At 41.9% G+C, this 14316-nt stretch overlaps 1 protein-coding gene and 1 pseudogene across 3 annotated transcripts; one reads left to right on the top strand and one right to left on the bottom strand.

The window, feature by feature from the left end:
• The first annotated feature begins 4160 nt into the window (after positions 1 to 4160).
• LOC133889470 (uncharacterized) lies at positions 4161 to 5993 on the top strand (annotated as a pseudogene).
• A 1208-nt stretch (positions 5994 to 7201) lies between these two features.
• Positions 7202 to 12156, bottom strand: LOC133888935 (ubiquitin carboxyl-terminal hydrolase 27). Of its 3 annotated transcripts, XM_062329333.1 has the most exons (11): positions 12005 to 12156; positions 11071 to 11325; positions 10843 to 10966; positions 9764 to 9864; positions 9442 to 9666; positions 8959 to 9027; positions 8691 to 8822; positions 8429 to 8563; positions 8281 to 8343; positions 7957 to 8196; positions 7202 to 7853 (listed from the first exon to the last, which is right to left on the bottom strand). In XM_062329333.1, exons 2-11 carry the CDS (start codon positions 11314 to 11316, stop codon positions 7554 to 7556), a joined length of 1635 nt encoding a protein of 544 aa, XP_062185317.1. In that variant the 5' UTR covers positions 11317 to 11325; positions 12005 to 12156; the 3' UTR covers positions 7202 to 7553. The 3 variants fall into 3 exon arrangements, with proteins under 3 accessions (XP_062185317.1, XP_062185318.1, XP_062185319.1); XM_062329334.1 differs by lacking the exon at positions 8959 to 9027; XM_062329335.1 differs by lacking the exon at positions 12005 to 12156 and having other exon boundaries at positions 10843 to 10929; positions 11071 to 11210.
• Positions 12157 to 14316: the final 2160 nt, after the last annotated feature.

The following is a 14316-nucleotide window of genomic DNA, read 5'->3' as shown; positions in this document are numbered from 1 at the left end:
AATTAAAAAAGTTCCTAATCATACTTGGCTTGGCTATAGGTATAACCAAAATTAAATGCCAATAAGCAATATCATGCTCATAAAATGTAAATGGATGCGAATCATTTGCACCCACATTACAAATGGCAAGGACTTAGGATCCAATGCCAATCAGTCAACGGTTAGGTCTTCATATAACACAAACAAAAAAATAAGTCATTTATTTAGCTCTTCTTCAAATACAAGTCATTTTAAAATTCGAGGCATTTCCCTTCTCCCTTTTTCTCTTTATACTCATGCTAACATGCAAATTAATGCTATGGTAGAGAGAATCATTACATGTAAGAGGAAAAGAAAAGGTTGATAAACAATTAAACATGGTAATAATTGAGAAGCATGCTCAAAATCTCCATTTACATTTGGATTACAACTAGAGTACTTGAGCGTTAATCTCCATATTTACTACTCATTATTTTTCTCCCAAATTTTATGGTACAGGTGACTAAAAATGCTGGTAAATTATGTTGCTAAAAGTAACACGTTCCACAATTCTTTCACGGCAGCAAAATCTGTAGAATACTGATTTAAAACTGATAGAAATCAAAGTCCAAGTGATCTGCCTAATGTGATCATGCACACTGACAGGTGACAGCCCAATAAGTCAAGCTTCGGTTTAAGCTATCGAAGCTAACCTGCCATGAAGTTGTCTCTCTACCAACTAAGTGTCTGTTTGTTTAGCCTTTTGCTTCTCCCTTTTTAAAAAGCTGTGTTTTTAGTTTTTTTAGAAGTTATTTTTAGATTTTAGTTGTTGAATTTTACAATAATTTTTGGTTTCTTAACACACTACTTCTCAGAAAAGCTACTCTCAACTAGCTTATCAACTTCTAGTTTATTTTCTCAGAAATAGACTCTAGCTTATCCAAAAAACAAACCAGTTTGGTTGAGCTTTTGGCTTCAAGACTTTTGCCAAAAACAGAAGCTAGAAACAACCTAAAACAAACAGGTCCTGAGAGTTGCCAGCACGGACCAAGCTACGTAGAGGTCCCTGGTGGCAATGCAACAGGAAATCAAAATTTTAGTAGTAATTGTTTTATTTTGATCATATTTGTATTAAGGTAAATTAAACTTTAGGATGAATATTTATTTTGAAATGTATATTTGGCATCACGATCATTTAACTTCTAGCTTCGTCTCTGGTTGCCAGATAGGTACTTCTCCCTCTCTGTTCATTTTGTGAGCTGGACTTCCGAGAGTTGAGACGACTAGGGTGTTTGGCTGTTTTTTTCTTGCTCTAGCAAAGGAATCCAGCTTCACAGCCGGGCCAAACGACCGGCAATACAAAAAAGTTGGTCCGAGCCTTCGGTTAACCTTTCGTTGCTCCTCTTGGTATCCGAAACCGGCGCCTGGACCGGCCTGGTTTAGCCCCTACTTCAGCATTCATAAAAAACCGGTGGGGACTTTGGTGCAGTCTGCGGCCATGGGATCGACATTGTGATCACCCCTTACACGCGTCCGGGCAAGCTAGATGGGCTAACCTCACTCTTGGTAAAAAAAATCCGCGTAGAAATATGTATTATGTTATATTGTCTGATAAATAGCAACAATAAAATTAGAATTCTAATTAAATTTTATTAGAAATGGCTAAGTACTGCTTTTTTGGTTTGACCAATAAGGCGACCTTGCCAGTTAGATTAGAGCTATCTAAATAGCCCGTGTCTGTTAGACCGGGACGAGTTACACCACTGTAGGCATAATTTAGACACAGTACGGCCCGTCCCGCCCTGCTCCAATCGCTCGCACCACCATCGCTGCCCTAGCCGCTGCCTGCCCCGCCCTGGCCACGTCGCCTCTGGCCACCCCGCTCATCATGGCCCGCCGTACCGTAACTGTGCCCGGTCCAGCTCGACACGATACTGTGTTTCACGGGCTATACCATAGGCCGAGGACGCAGCACGTGGGCCAGCATGATATGACCTGTTAAACTCACTGGGCATGTCGAGCCGTGCCTAGTTGGATCTGTGCCAAGCAAGCCTGACAGACTAATTTAGATAGCACTAGGTTAGATCACTAGTTGACTTTTCATACTGTGCTCTCAAATGCACGCATTAACCATGACCAATGCAAGGAGGTGAAAGTTAGAATTCGAGACGACGCATGCAAGTGGTGATATGCATATTCACATAACGATTTACCAAAGGCAGATGCTATTTATCAGGCGCCTATTTTTTTCCTTTTTATTAGACGACGAATCTGAGTCATTCAATCTCAATTCAACGGTCCACATCCTTTCTTCTACCTCTCATTCCCAACGCTTTGCCCTAGCCGCTCCGCCTCCGCGTCGTCCATCTCCTCGCGTATTTGGTGTGTCCCAATCGCCGGATCCGCTGCCACCGCCCGTAGTCACGCTAATCAATCCATTTTTGAGCTACCCCTCTGCTAACCCTTCCAACCGCTCGTCTGCCGCTCGTGGGTCCAACAGCGCCATCGCCGTAGCCCACCACCGATCCAGTCGCCAACCTAACTTCCCTCTAACCACTGGAGTCACCAGTGAACCTCCAGTGAACCTCGAAATCTAGCTCTTTCCCTAAAATCGTCGGCGTTCACATAGGCGTGTGAAATCGGGTGAACCCAAAATCTAGCTCCTGCCCTACAATCGTCGGCGTTCACATAGGCGTGTGAAATCGAGCACGTGATTTCAGACGGCTGAAGATTATGAGGCGTGTTCACCAAACGGTAAAAATCAGGGGGAGAGTTTGCAGATTGCTCACGCACACCATCTTGCATGGTTGATCTGCAAGAAAACCATGATAGCCATGCTGACCTTGTCGGGAAGACGGGGAAGGAGCGCGTGCAGGCTGCTGAACATGTTCTTCATCTTCTTCCTCCGCTCCCTCTCCGTCCAGATGTGCAGCGCGTGCTCCGCCTCAGCCTCCTTGGCGCCCTTGCCCTTGCCCTTGCCGCTGCTGCCGCCGGCCGCGGGAGCATCCTTGGCGACGTCGTGAACGCCGCTGTCCGACGAGCTCTGGGTCGACCTGGAGTTGGACCGGGCGCCGCCGCTGCCAGCTGCTGCAGCGTCCCCGCCACCTTCTTCTCCGGCGACGCCGTTCTTTACCTCCCCCGCGTCGTTCTCGCAGGCGTTGACCGCCGCCGCTGGGCTGGCCAGCTTCGACCCAGCCTTGTTCTCGCCGGCATGGACCACCACCGGGCTGTCGGGCTTCGACCTGGCCCTGTTCTCGCCGGCATGGGCCACCACCGGGCTGTCGGGCTTCGACCTGGCGCTGTTCTCGCCGGCATGGGCCACCTCCGGGCTGGCGGGCTTCGACTCGGCGTTGTTGTTCTCGGCGCTGGCCGGCTTGACGGAGCTGGACTTGGAGCCGGCCGTCATAGACGTCGCCGACCCGACACCAGCGGGAGTGCTCTCGCCTGGGAAGGTGGCGCGATCATGGCTTCCCTCGATGTCTTGAGGCGGGTTGACGCCTTCCTGAGCCATGGCGCCAGAGGCGAAAGGATAGGCCAGGAGCAGCGGCGAGAGTGTGACGGAGTGAAGGATTCAGAAACTGCACCAGCAAGAAGTAACACAAATTGCATGCAGTTTTGCAGTTTGCACACAGAAAAGACTTGCACTCCAGCAACAACATGTTTCAGCACCTTCTGTGGCTCACCAAACATTTGGTAGGTAATGCTGGAAACATCTAAAAAGGTTTGTACATGCAGCATCGGCTTTGGGCCTGCGGCTGCATGGTGTGAAGGGCTGCTAAAGCACTTGCCTTGCAGCGCTGCAGTTTCCAGCTCTTGGAAACGCTTGCTACCAAAAGGAGAGATTAGAAGGAGAGCCATGACAAAAAGGCAACAGCTTATCAATGGGCTTAGTCAGATTGGTGTCCATCCTGCTAAGCATCACCCTTTCTTTTTCTTCCAGTGCAACTGCATTTGTATTTTCATGCTGCTTCTGAAAAAAAGGGGGCTCTTTTGCGGTGGAACTGCATTTTGGCCTTTCATGCTGCAGCTGCTACTGAAAGAGAAAAGCAGGCTTCGTTTTTCATGCATTGCTGGCACAGTGAACAGAACACCACCAAATGAAACAAAGGTTGTACCAACATAGCCGGTCCTAAGCCTAGATAAGGAGGAGAGTTGTGATAGACTTGGCATGCCAATGTAAAAACTTAGCCACTCTTATGGGGATGAAACCTAAAAGAAATCCGTTGAGGCGTAATCCTCTTAGCGACGCGCCATATCTGAACTTGGGTTTGGTGTTAAATGGGCAAGGGTCGGGCCGTCACCCCCTTGGTGACGCACTGTTTCTTGATCTAGATACAGTGATAGGTGGGCAATGATCGGGTCGTCGCATCCTTAGTGGCGTGTCTAAGTGTAGTAAAAAATGAGCAAGGATCTTTGCATTTGTCTCAACGGGTGAAGGGTAAGAAAGCTAGCCGAGCTAAGTAAGATCTGTTTATGTAGTTGGAACGTGGGGTCCCTAACAGGTAAGTCGCGAGAGTTGGTGATACAACGGTTAGGAGACGTGTAAATATTTCATTCGTCCAGGAAACTAAATGGAAGGGACAGAAGGCAAAGGATGTGGAGAATACCAACTTCTAGCTATGGTACACGGGGACCACAAGTAGAAATAGAATTGGCATCCTGATCGACAAGAGCCTCAAGAACGAAGTGGTGAACGTCATGAGGCACGGAGATAGAGATTATCCTTGTTAAGCTGGTTGTTGGAGATTTGATTTTGAATGTTATTATGCCCTTCAGATAGGTCACGATGAGAGCGTCAAGAAGCAATTCTGGGAAGACATGTATAACATGGTCAGTAGTGTGCCTATTAGTGAGAAGCTCTTCATAGGAGGGGACCTTAATGACCATATAGGTACATCTAATGTAGGGTTTGAGGGGGTGCACGGGGGCTTTGGGTTTGACGGTAAGAAACAAGAGGGAGAGGATGTCTTGAACTTTGGTGTGGCCTACGATCTGATAATAGCTAACACCTTCTTTAGAAAGAGACAATCCCATTTAGTGACCTTTAATAGTAGCCACCACTCTAGCCATATTGATTTTGTCATTGCAAGAAGTGAGGATAGACATGCTTGCTTAGATTGTAAGGTGATACTTGGAGAATGTGTTTTCCCTCAACATAAGCTTGTTGTGGCTGACTTTCACTTCCGCATACGTGTTCGGCGGGATAAGGGCGCCAAAATTGCAAGAATGACGTGGTGGAAGCTCAAAGGAGAGACAGCACAGAACCTTAAGGAGAGAGTTATTAACGAGGGTTCTTGGAAGGAAGGAGAGAATGCAAATGACATGTGGATGAAGATGACAATTTGCATTAGGAAGGTGGTTTCAGAGGTGTTTGGGGTGACCAAAGGAAGTAGGTGTGAAGCTAAAGACACGTGGTGGTGGAACGAGGATGTTCAGAAGGATATCAAGGAGAAGAAAGAATGTTTCAGATGCTTACACCTTGATAGGAGTTCATACAACATGGAGAAGTACAAAGTGGCAAAGAAGACTGCAAAGCGAGCTGTGAGCGAAGCAAGGGGTCGGCCTTATGAGGACCTTTATCAGCGGTTGGGTACAAAGGGGGGAGAAAAGGACATCTATAAGATGGTCAAGATCCGTGAAAGAAAGATGAGAGATGTCAACCAAGTCAAATGTACCAAGGATGGGATCGATCGACTTCTAATGAAAGATAATGAGATCAAGACTAGATGGCAAGAGTACTTCGATGAACTGTTCAGCGGGGAGAGCGAGAGCTCTACCATTGAACTGAACAAATCTCTTGATGATACCAATAGAAAATTTGTACAAAGGATTCATAAAGCTGATGTTAAGGAAGCTTTAAAAAGGATGAAAGGAGGCAAGACGATAGGCCCTGATAGTATCCCCATTGAGGTGTGGAGATGTCTTGGAGACGTAGCGATAGCATGGCTAACTAAGCTCTTCAACCTAATTTTTTGGTCAAGCAAGATGCTCAAAGAATGGAGGAGAAGTATATTAGTACCAATCTTCAAAAATAAAGGAGATATTCAAATTGTACTAATTAATTAAGTTGATGTTCAAACAATAAAGCTATGGGAGAGAGTTGTTGAGCATTACCTAAGAAGAATGGCGGACATTACTAAAAATCGATTTGGTTCTGCGCCTGGGAGGTTGACCATGGAAACGATTTTCTTGATAAGGCAACTTATAAAGAGATATAGGAAACAAAAGAAAGATATACACATGGTATTCATTGACTTAGAGATGGCTTACGATAAAATATCAAGAAATATGATGTGGTGACCTTAGAGAAATACAAAGTCCCAACAAAGTACAGTATCCTCATCAAAGATGTACAATAACGTTGTGATAAGTGTCCGGACAAGTGAAGGTGCCACCGATAACTTCCCACTTAAAATAGAACTACATCAAAGATCAGCTTTGAGTCCTTATTTATTTGCTTTGGTGATTGATGATGTCACAAGGGACATTCAGGGATATATCCCTTGGTGTATACTCTTTGCTGACGATGTGGTGCTAGTTGATGAGAGTAGGATAAGGGGTTAATAGTAAATTAGAGTTGTAGAGATATACTTTAGAATCGAAAGATTTTTGACTTAGTAGGACCAAAACGGAGTATATGAAGTGCGATTTCAATTATACTAGGTATGAGGGAGAATGTGTTAGTCTCAATGGAGATGTGGTTCCTAAAAAGGATATCTTTTGATATTTAGGATCGATGCTACAAAGGGATGATGTTATTGATGAAGATGTTAGTTATAGAATTAAAGCCGAATAGATGAAATGACGCTAAGCTTTTGACATCCTCTGTGACAAGAGGATACCACAAAAACTGAAAGGTAAGTTCTATAGGACCACGATTCGACCCGTGATGTTGTATGACGCCGAATGTTGGCTAACTAAAAGTCTATCCAACAATTAAGTATAGCAGATATGCGTATGATGCAATAGATTTGTAGCCATACAAGAAAGTATCGATCTGAAATGATTATATACGTGATAGGGTAAAAGTAGCACCAATAGAAAAAAAAACTTATTCAACATCAGTTGAGATAGTTTAGATATATCCAATGAAGACCTCCAGAGTCACCTATGCACAGCGAAATACTAAGACGCGCTGATAATATGAAGAAAGACAGTGATCGATCAAACCTAATATGTGATAAGTTTGTAAAAAAAACTTAAAAATAGAATATTCTTAAAAAACTATCCACAAATAGAAGCATATAAAAGTTAGCAAATACATATATCAAAATCATAACTTACACTTTAGTCTTTTTTACCGTTACTACTTTATTTTTTACTATTGCTAGTATCTTATATTATCATCTTTTTAATTGAATATTATAGATTTCATCTCTTATCTACCCTAACTTAGCTTTGTACAAAGACTCTGTTGTTGTTGGGGAAAAAAATTACACAATCTGTGGATTGCCGCTTACAATATCACGAAACAAGGCCTAATTTGTTCTCCACCCAACAAAATTTGCTCAAATGAAAAAACAGACTCTTGGAAAAAAAATTGCCCTACAATTTCTATGATGCATCTCCGAGTATATCTGCTACTCAACAAGTTTCTACAATCTTTCATAGAAAAGGAGGGTGGCCTCCGCACCCAAAACATCATCCTCTGAAACTTGCGATACGTGACCATCTGAGATGTAAAACCACCGCTTGCCAAGACCTGCAGGAGGTCGCCCTGGATCATTAGCATTAGAATTCGATGTTATTCCCTTGTAAACAGCGTAATGCCCTCCTCCGCATTTCCCATAGTGCTCCACCACGGCTGAGAGACCATATAACTTGCTCCTTGATGATGATGGCAATGGCAGCGGTGGTGATGAAGATGACGAACTATTAGCCACATGAATGTTTCCCTGAAAATGACAAGAGGTCAAATGAAGTTACCACACAGCTTAAATTTGATCAAGAGCTAACTGTGAATGTCATCATAATTTGTATAAAAATAGATTAACCAACCACATAAATTGAGCCACCACTATTGTTTGTTCCTTCTTCCTTACACGGCTGACTTGATAGGTTCCCACCAGTAGGTAACACATTCAAGGGCATCCGCATATTGAGTTGCCGATACAGATGGAGAGCTTGCTGGCCATCTCTATGCGCGTTCATTGCCAAAGGTCCAAATCCTTGTCCAGTGCTCAATGTACCCCCCGCAAATGGGGATAGATTGAGAAGTAAAGGAAAAGAAATATGCCCCTGCAATCAAAGTACGGACCATTCAGTAGGTAATTTATATGAAGCGATGAAGTGACCACATTTCACATGTCACGCGGTGCATACCTGATGCTTGACGGGTTCACCATCAAGACTGACTGAAGCACGTAGCAAATGAATGCACAAAATCTGGAAGGAAACATTAGTATTGCAGGTGTTATGCCATTTTAAGACAGTTCATGTAAGTCCCAACAAGTATTTCGATTGTGGATACCTTCGGGCACTGACTGATAATCAACTGCTTCGTTCCTTGTGAAGATGCCGAACATAATATTTCCCCTGGGGAAAACATATGCCTGCAACTGCAAGTGCCATAGTCGACACAGTTGTGAAGTTTGTCAACTTTTTCCTGACAAAGATATCGGTTAAGTTGTGAAACTCAACAAAGCAAATTGGAACTTCATAACAAAAGATGGGCGTCATAAAATTTCCAGTGCACAGACAGAATTAAAATACATCAAGTAGAAAAGAATTACCTCATCAACTTCTGATTTATGCGATAGATATTTGGCAGCAGCAATATGCCAACACCGATCACAGCGATAATTGTCAAGATGCTCCACCACAGTGAAGTACTTCAGGCAATCCACCAAACTACACCCACTGATCTAAATGCCATGCCATAAGACAAACGAAACGGACAAAAGTAATATTAATAAGCACGAACGAGTAATGCATGAATTAAAAGTAGCAAATGAAGTATCCTAATTTAAAAAAAAAAAAGGAAGGTTCACTCAGACATACAATATCTCCATTTGTATTAAGCACTGGTGAGAGAGGCAAGCAGTGAAAATTCTCAAAGTCCAATGACAGCTGTGCAATACATAAACAACAACAAAGGCAAAACATCAACAGTTATGACAGAAAGGACTATTTAAGTTTCCAAACTTAAAGAAAATCCTAATTACTAAATAGATGCCATGATAGAGAACAGTCAAAAATTTCAAATTTTGATTGTTAAAATGTACAAAATTATTTAGATTGGTAATATGAAAATAACATCAGTAGCTTTTTCATCAAAATCACTTCCATAATAACAATTTTAATGATATTTACTACACAGCTAGAAAAACTGAAAAAATAGAGCGACGCGTTGGAGATTGTGTCAATGTCTTGTGTATTTAGTAGCAGAGGGAATAAAATGTATCCGGCTACAGAAACAACAACAGGGTACTGGTTTATAAGCCACACTTTAATAGTTACAAAATAAGAAGCATAGGAGTCTACCACAGACGAGCAATTTCTGCAAGACAAGATGCTGCCAATAGTCCCATCAAAGGGGCCAAATAGATTTTGTTTCCAGCGCTTGCATTCAGGCTGGTTACCTTCCCTTTGATTGTATACTTTGGAGTGAGACAGGGTGATGTCTGCCAGAGAACTATGTGGTACATAACAACAGGAAAATTCATCCCTCAGTGAGATCAGAAGATGAAGAAAAGCTTCGGAAGCATCCTATGAGGGCAAAATAGTTATCAAGACAATTGCACATCTTATACAGAAGGTAAAGAAAAAAATAGATCTTGAGAAGATACAGAGGTAAATATCATGCCTGCTGTCTGGTCAAATTGAAGTGACTAACATATAAACTCAGAGCATGCATTACTCCTTGTGGATTCAATACAACTCTTTCATCTCGCACTATGCTCAACTCTGCAACATGCAAATCTTAAGTACAATAATACAATTTTTATGAGTTACAAACCCAAAGGTGTTTACAACCAATTGGTGGACAACAAGGAAAATAGAGTGTCATACTTTTACATTATCTAGCACTGGGGCTAATTCCATTTAATCTTTCTCAAATATTGATATTAAATGGAGCAGCAAATACGTCATCATGCGGATTAAACTATGAGCAGCAAGCAAGTCATCGTACCAACTACCAAGCAACGCAAATTACATGAGGTCCATCAAATTGCGGGGAATCTGGGCTCTTTTACGGCCCCTAAGGACTGCAACTTTGATGAACGAGGCCTGACGGTTTTAATTCCTAATGCTACTGCTACAGCTATTGCTATTGTTACTGCTTTTGGGAATTGACATCTTTCTTCATAGGGGCCAGGAGCATATGTGGATACTAATGATTTAGGGTACCTTTTCATTTCTTCGAAGATGTTTTCAACATTGAAAACAGTTTACATCAAATTTGACTAAGTAGATCTATGGATTCCACCCCTACACACGAAATTCCACTCTCCTCTGTCTCACTCAAGTGAATTGGTTTTGAGAGCATCCCACCACTTTTTTGGGCCAACCTCGAAGCCCAATTAGCATACAGGGTGCCCCCTCAACTCAACCATGGCGAGTACACTAACATGGTCAGGGAACATTTAGATGCAAAGCATTGGGGATAAGACTTTCAAAAATTACAAACTGTAAAGATTAGACCATTGGTGGATGCACTCTGAGGCTTATGGGACACAGGACCCCACTAGATATTTGCGCTTAACACATGTACAGTACAGATTTACATACAAGTCCCAAAAACTCTATAGAAGGACCCCAAGATATCCTGCATTAAAGGGGCTGTATTGGGCAATGGACACTAATTCTAGATTTGCGACTGGATCAGAAAGTGGGAATCTAGAAAATGATAAAAGGTTCAATAGTCCGTATGAACAACATTACCTTCCAATAGGGAACTTAGAGCAAAGATAAGAGGCATTCTTTCAGTCTTTTCCTCAGGTAGCAAGTCATCAGTCCCGATCAAATTATCTAGAAAGGAAACAAAACAATCACAGCTAGCAAGTGCCTGCCAAGGAAACATAATCTTACTTAGCATTAACTCCAACCGATGACAATACCACACATGAAGCACAATGTATTATGGGTTTAATGTAAGCGTAAAAGAATTACCTGCAGGATAACATTAAGAAAGCAATTGTTGCCAAGATTTCGTAGACCTCCAACGTAGTAAACTTCCTGTGTCCCCGAAAAGAACTTCCTCGGAGAAACCCATGGTATGGCCAAACCGCTATGCAGTACCTTGCATAACCCAGCAACTCCTATTCCCAAGCCAACAGCAACAGCTGCAAGACTATAGTGATGTCGACTTACACCACTATGAGATATCAGTGGCTGTCCATGCATAAATTTCCCCATGATTTGGACCTGAACCAACATTAACAGTCTCCATCGAATTTACTAATATCCAGAATGGAAAACAAAGAAAAACGATAAACTCACCCAGAAACAGCCAGGCATAGATGCGCTACTACAGCAGGCAAGGCAGCGAACAATAACACACGGAATTGTGCGCGTATTAAATAGTAATTTCAACACAATCAGCAAGCAAAGCTATAAGTCAACAAATCGATAGTGCCATTATCCCACACTGAAACCCTTTCATCCAAAACTTCATCGGGTTATCTCATTTGCCTAACAGACAGTACTACATCAACTTAATCCAAACACCTAACAGCAGCAAAAGTGTGCAATCTAAATCGCTTGTTAGTTGTACTTGTACCTAACACTCCGGTTCTAAAAGATTACAGGTCTAATCACCTAAACCCCCAAAATTTTGAAAAGACACAAACTGCACCCACACATTGGATTGGGACCAAGTCCAATGGTGTCAACTGAGATTGATCTTGCTCGCTCAAGAAATATAAGAACTTAATCGAGACATCAGCCATGATGGATGGTCTGCATTAGTACTTAGTAGGGTACTACGCGGCAAACAAATCCGCAGCTAACCGCGTGGAGGGAAATAATGACGCGGATTTAGTTGCTCGAGCAAACCAGAACGGAACGAAAAAGCAATCCATCCAAGCAAGCTAGGGTTACTTACCAACAAAATAAGGAAGCAATCGAAGTCCGGATGGATCTCCACTCCACGCTACTCCGGTAGGAGGAGGAAGGGGGGCGACGCTCGTCGACGAGAGAAGACTCCGGCGGAGGAATAAGAGTTCTAAGGGGAATTTATTTCTTCCGTGTAGGGGCTTATAGGAAGAAGACACTTTTCGGTCTCTCGCTGACTTGCGGGCTCATATCAGTTGTTTAATTTTTTTCTTAATCCCATCAATGCAAGAAAAAAATATCAGTAGGTTGCAATAAAAATATAAATATTAAATACGGTAGTATTAATCACAAAATTAAAGTACGGAGATATGTTACATCATGAGAGCACAATCGAACGAATACACCGAGAACGATGCCGTAGTTTAATTTCAAATGAGATCGGAAAAGAAGATTATCTAATAATTCCTCTCATAATTTCTTCATTTATTTTTATTAATAAAACAAATCTCATATCCATAGCAGGCAACGAGAGAGTAGGCTGGAGGACGAAGGTGCACGAGGGTAAATTATTCAATTTTTAGAGCGGAGGTCGGAGGACGAGGGAGGTTGGAGAACAAGGGTGGACGAGGGTAAATTATTCAATTTTTAAGGGTTTTATTAGATTGAAGTATAGTAGGAGGAAGATGTGACATAGGAACAACTCGTGTTTTATACAGTAAAGATTAATTAAGACGATTTTCTATTTACAAAGTGGTATCAACTAGAATCCTTAGGCTATGTTTGGTTTCTGGAATTGAATTGGTTTTCTGAATTGGAAAACCAATTCCAATTTTTGAGGAATTAGAATTGGTCTGTAATTTTAATTCTATTATTTGGTTGCAAGCTGAATTTGCCTAATGGAAACCTGATGCAATTCAATTTCTGAACGTGTTTGGATCTACTATTTTTGGAATTGTTTGCTTCGTTCATTGAATTCTCTGGCATCACCAGACAACACTTAACATGTGAACTGATATACTGCATTAACAACCACATGATACATCATTTAACCTAGAATAGTTTGCAACGCGCTCTTTATTGGAACCTATATTGCAAAGCACCTTGCCGTGCCATGTACCTGATCCTTAATATCAAAGAAAGATATATGTCGCAGTGTAGCCCATTTCTTCTACCATAACCCAAATGTCATAGAGAGGACTTTTTATTGGAACCCAAAAGTCCTCTCTATGACATTTCTAGCTAAAGCATGTCGCAAATTAAATAATTCTTTCTATGTTCTAGGTTCATTGTTACTTGCAGCCCACTCTTTCAAGTGATAGCGAGTGGACCGATATGATGCTAGAAATCCAAACCCATTTGTGTACCTAGCATCTACTTAAGTAGTACTTCCCTAACAGAAACAAACAAAGTTAGCGTGAAAACTATCAAAGCGATTAATTATCTATTCAGCTAGAGAAGGATTGTACCCCTTGGTACCACAAAAGGATCCTGTCGAGTCATAGCATAGCGCAATACTCTTGAATCAAATGCAAAACCTTCCCATCCGGGTAAGACATACACAACTTCATGTTTTGTCACAAACACCAAACATGTTAGTAGTAATTTGTTGCTTCCTATTTCTATACCTCCCTTGAGCTGATAATGGAACACATACTGAAACATGAGTCCTGTCAAGTGCTCTAAGGGCATCACTAAACCACTTCCACTTGTAATCCTCAGAATTCTCAACTGAAGGGTTATGAAACTTGATAATATCCACACTCCATAAGAGAATAGCTCATAGCACTTTCTTAAACTGCATACTAATAGTCTCCAAGGACTGCTTATATGTGGTGCGGAGCACCCTCATTTTCACACCATGTCCCAGCACATGCAAGAACATTGCCACCTTCTCTTCAACATTTATGTGCACACTACCACAGAGCCTAGATTTCTCTCACAACATGGCACACAAGTTATGAAATGAGCGTTTAGTAACTCATAACTGATCGTAACAAGTTACTTTCGACCTGTCGTATGTATCTCGCAACAAGCACCTACTAATTCTATATTGTTCTTCATCATCATTAAATTCACCAATCTCCTTTAGCATCCTCTCAAAACATACATGTGCAACTACATACACAGTCGTGGCAAGAAAGACAGGTGACATGTACTTCCATCTCTTCTTCTTACTTTCATTCTCTTCACTTATGTACGCACATATCTTCAATGATGAATCTGCCATGTGCAAACTACAACATTGCTACATGACATTAACACTCTAAAGTGGCAATTTTGTAGCAACATTCGTCATGTAATTAGCTACATACATAATTAGTCAAATACTTCACATTACCTTTGGTAATCTCAGTTTTGCAG

Source organism: Phragmites australis, chromosome 13 (genome assembly GCF_958298935.1).
Source record: "Phragmites australis chromosome 13, lpPhrAust1.1, whole genome shotgun sequence".
Classification (NCBI taxonomy): Eukaryota; Viridiplantae; Streptophyta; class Magnoliopsida; order Poales; family Poaceae; genus Phragmites; species Phragmites australis.
Note: the sequence above shows the minus strand (reverse complement) of the source record. Positions and strands in the feature narration are given on the sequence as shown.